At 51.8% G+C, this 4,538-nt stretch overlaps 1 protein-coding gene across 1 annotated transcript; it reads left to right on the plus strand.

Annotated features, from left to right (window-relative positions):
• The first annotated feature begins 267 nt into the window (after positions 1 to 267).
• Positions 268 to 3,192, plus strand: LOC100838603 (transcription factor CSA). The gene is made up of 3 exons (XM_014900377.2): positions 268 to 961; positions 1,063 to 1,539; positions 2,507 to 3,192. The coding sequence occupies exons 1-3, from the start codon at positions 625 to 627 to the stop codon at positions 2,821 to 2,823; spliced, it is 1,131 nt and encodes a 376-aa protein (XP_014755863.1). The 5' UTR covers positions 268 to 624; the 3' UTR covers positions 2,824 to 3,192.
• Positions 3,193 to 4,538: the final 1,346 nt, after the last annotated feature.

Genomic DNA, 4,538 nt, shown 5'->3' on the forward strand with positions numbered 1-4,538 from the left:
ATTTCATCAAGTAATTTCGACCGGAGGGAACAGTAAAAGTTTGGCTAGTCTGAATGATCGATGCTAATCTGAGGACGTTAATCATTATTGGCCTTAACGAGAATAATGTACTCCTATTACACTTGTATTGGGAGTGGCTTTACTCGGCGGCCCACGCCCGTAGGCACCGGCGGCCGTGCCTCGTCATCCACGGGCAGGCGCCACGACGCGCATAAATAGCTGTCGGCGACCAGCGCGCATGCACAACACCCCGCCGCGCGCGCAGACGATCCCTCGCCTCGCCTCGTCTCACCATCTACGGTCCTCCAGCTAGTAGCTAACCTATCCAACAGTAAAAGGCAAAGCTCACACTTAGACGGGAGTAAAAAGAGTGCGAGTGAAGTGAGTGATAGAGAGAGAGGCCTAGTAGCTGATCTAGCCGTGCGTGGGTTCCTTTTAAAGTAAAACGAGCTTACAAGCTTGTGCTCCCTCCCGTCCATCTCCTTCCTGCTGCTAGCTAGCTGCTTCCTCTCCTCTCTCCTCCAAGCTCCTTCAACTGGCCAGCCACTCACTAGCTAGCCGTGTCTTAGATTGGTTGGGCGCAGCAAGAGAGAGTAAGGACTCGTAATAGGTTAGCTGGGATCCATGCCTTGCTCGTCGGTGTCTCCTCCGTGGCTGCTCCGCGTGGCGGCCGAGCAGGCTGCAGCCGCAGCGTCGTCGTCTTCCTCGTCGACCAAGGGCGGCGGGCGCGTGCTCACGGCCACCATGGACGACACGGGCGCCACCACGGGAGCCGCCGGAGGATACAACAACAACGGGCAGCAGGAGAGCTGCAGCAGCGGGCAGTCCTCGAGGCAGCAGCAGCAGCTGGCTGCCCGCGGCCACTGGCGCCCCGCCGAGGACGCCAAGCTCCGCGAGCTCGTCGCCCTCTACGGGCCCCAGAACTGGAACCTCATCGCCGAGAAGCTCGACGGCAGATCCGGTATACGCACATCATAAACCCCGCCGCGCATTCCACTGACCCACGTCTGTTTAACTTATTTAACTTATAAAGTTTGTTTGATTGTAATATGGGCCGGGCAGGGAAGAGCTGCAGGCTGCGGTGGTTCAACCAGCTGGACCCGCGGATCAGCAAGCGGCCGTTCAGCGACGAGGAAGAAGAGCGGCTGATGGGGGCGCACCGGTTCTACGGGAACAAGTGGGCCATGATCGCCAGGCTCTTCCCGGGCCGCACCGACAACGCCGTCAAGAACCACTGGCACGTCATCATGGCCCGCAAGTACCGCGAGCAGTCCACCGCATACCGCAGGCGGAAGCTCAACCAGGCCGTCCAGCGGAAGCTCGACTCCTCATCCTCCTCTTCCGTCCTGCCGTTGTCTACAGCCGCCGCCGGACCAGGAGCCGGGCACGTCGACTTCCAACAGCAGCAGTTCGACTACTCCGCCGGCGCCGATGGGTTCAGCTTCCGGCACTACTGCTTCCCGCCTTTCCACGGAGGCTCAGGCGCCGCCGCCATCGCTGCAGCCTCGGTCCAGGAGCCTTCCTTCTGCCTGTTCCCCGGTGAGTAACTGCATTCGTTCGTTCGTTCGTTCCCGGCTGCTGACACTGACTGGTGGGCTCTCACACAAACTCCCTGCTGAGTGCTGATCGATTATTCTAGCGGACCGAGCTTTGCTCACCGTCCGCTGACAAGCTTTCCCAGGCGCACGCACACGCACACCGTGCCGATCAACTCTCTCATCCTATTCGTACGAACCACATTCTACTGTAGGTCGATCGAGCCGGGTTAACGGAGCCCCGGTGCTCGGGTCCCTTATTGGTACTACACGGTAGTACTAACACGGCCGGCCTCAGCTGTTTCGTTGCTTACCCTGCCAGTACCTCCACCGGCCGGCAGCCGAATAAATGCCCTTGCGTCAAACATGCAGCATGTGGGGGGGAGAGACGATGGATACATAGATAGATCGAAGACCAGGTACTGGCCGGGAAGACTTGGACTTCCTTCCTCTCCCCAACGGCGCACGTACAGTGTTCGTTCGACAAGCAGCTAGTAGCACAGTGATCTCGCACACGCGCGCGTACAGGGGTTTGGCAGAGATCAGGCGATGGCGTACACGAGCCGAGCAGTAAGCTTTCACCCAACCACTGACCAGTAGTAGTAGCCCGGACGGACGGACGGACGGACGGACACTGTGGTGGATGGACGGACGGACCGATAAAACTTGCCACGGCCGTGCGTGGAGGAACAGGGACATGGGAGGAACAGCGGTATGGGCGGGGAGATCATCTGCCGCATCATATCGATCCCCATAAATGCCCCCACCACCCTCTTATTTCCTCACCTGTATATATAATGCCTTCTCCTGTTCATCAACTCGCGTTTCTTTCCTTGATTTCTCACTTCCTCGATCGGTTGATGTCGTTGGAGTTTACTACCGTGTAAAAGGGTCCAAGTAAAGTAACTGTAAAACTAACGCGGTGGTTCTTGAATCTTGACTTCTTGTTGTGTTTGACCGCATGCGCGCAGGGCCCAGCGCGGCATTGGTGCACGACGGGCGCCTGATGACCGGCTGGGGAGGAGGTGATCAAGGGATGGGCCTCGCCCGGTACGGTGATGCTCCGCCGCCGTTCCTGCTGCCGGCGTCGCACGGCGGCTGGATCGCCGGCGGCGGCAGCCATCATGAGTTGGCGCGGTTCATCTCCGACGAGGCAATAAATGGACCGCCGGCGGGCGCGGCGAGGGATCATCAGCAGCAGCAGCAGCAGCAGGGCGCGCACTTCGACTTCGACCAGGCCGCGGCGTCGCCGACATTCATAGATTTCCTTGGGGTCGGCGCCACATGATCGATCGATACACCGACGCACGCACGCATGCATTGATCCATCGATTCGATGCAGATTTATGCTCTATACTTATCAATTAGCACAAGCGTGAGTGCATGCATGCAAGCAGGAGGTGGATCTAGCTAGGACGGGTACTAGCTCTAGCTTCTAGTTAGCTCGCTGTAAAACTACACATGCTTGGCAAGCTTGCAGTCTTAGTGCTGCTCCTCGATCTAGCTAGATAAAAGCTGCATGTGTAGTATAACTAGTATAGGTATGTTCTGTCTGAGGTAGATCAAGTTAGGAATTTGTAGCTGGCCAAGGTTGTGTTTGATTTGGAACTTTTTGGTGGAGGAAGGAGCATGAACTTTGATTATTTGGGATTTACTAGCTCTAGCTCCATATGAATAACGCAAGTCTTGCATCTGATGCATAAAATGAGCTTTGTTTGAGCTTTAGCTCTAGAGGAGTACTGATTAATTCTTTTGGTCCTTAATTAGTTGGTCAATTTTATTGGGAGGATCTATTTCTCAATCGACTTTTTAGTCGTTAATTTCTTACTAGTCGACAATCATAACTATCTGATTAAGAATTTCTCGTCTTTGTACTTGCATGAATTTTAGGCAAGAGACGGTTGTTTAGTATCAATTCAAAAATAGTTATTTCTTGATCGTTTTAGAAATTAATAGCAAAAAAAACGATTTAATAATTGCCCAATGTAGATGACAAGGGACCGGCTACCTGTAGCTAGATGTGTGGACTAGTACTGTCAGTACAGTCTAGTCTGCTGTTACTGCTTCTAACTAACTAAAACTAATACTGTTAGTTCTTTGAGACTATTAATTGCACTCACGTGTGATTTAAGATCTTAATGACACACGTACTGTTCGTCATACTCATGCTGAAATGTTTCCTTCAATTCAAATTAAAGGTTGTTATACAGAGAGGATGTTTATCAATTTTTTCCCGCAAAGTTTAATTTTATGCAAAGCTGTAGTATAATACGTACTCCCGTTAGGTTACCTGGCAAAAAGTCACAACATGCATGTATCTAGCTACTAATGAACTTTCTTAATTTAGATCTTGAGTTACAAGGTAACCCTGATGGATTGGGTGGGCCGGCTGTGGAGCTAGCATTAATTATTGTCCTGTGTTAGTTTGACAAAAAATCTAAGACCCAGCACTGCTCACAAGGGAGAAAATTCGGCACGTTCTTCTCTTGTGTTTGTTAATCTAGCCAGGTGTTCATTTTCTGAAGCGACTTGTGTTGTTCTAGCTGGTAGTAGTACAGTACGTGTTTGTAATAAATTATGGGATTGTTTGCATATATGCTAGCAAGATTGTCATGCTGCGCGCAGTTCGTAGGCATTGAATGAATGCAGCCATGGTCTCAGTTGAGTAGAAAGGGACTGCTCGATTCAGTTGAGACGTCTCACATCTCAGATACGTACGTGTTTCATGTCCAGGCGGGTTATAATGGACTTGTCTCTTTTAGAGAGTGAAATGGGCTAGCTATAACTACAAACGTAGCCTTCGACCGGGCCGCAGACCAACTGTTGCGATAATCACGTAGGATCCATCGAGTGGCTTTTACATAATTGGGGGTGCCAGAGCGCTACCTGTTAATTTCTTAATCAAGCCACAAAACTGGTATACCTTCGAAAAGGTTGCAACTAAACCGATATATATTTTACTGCGCTAACGAAAATTAAAGTTCCAAATTTTGCACTAAAATC

This window comes from Brachypodium distachyon, chromosome 3 (genome assembly GCF_000005505.3).
Source record: "Brachypodium distachyon strain Bd21 chromosome 3, Brachypodium_distachyon_v3.0, whole genome shotgun sequence".
In the NCBI taxonomy this organism is placed as follows: Eukaryota; Viridiplantae; Streptophyta; class Magnoliopsida; order Poales; family Poaceae; genus Brachypodium; species Brachypodium distachyon.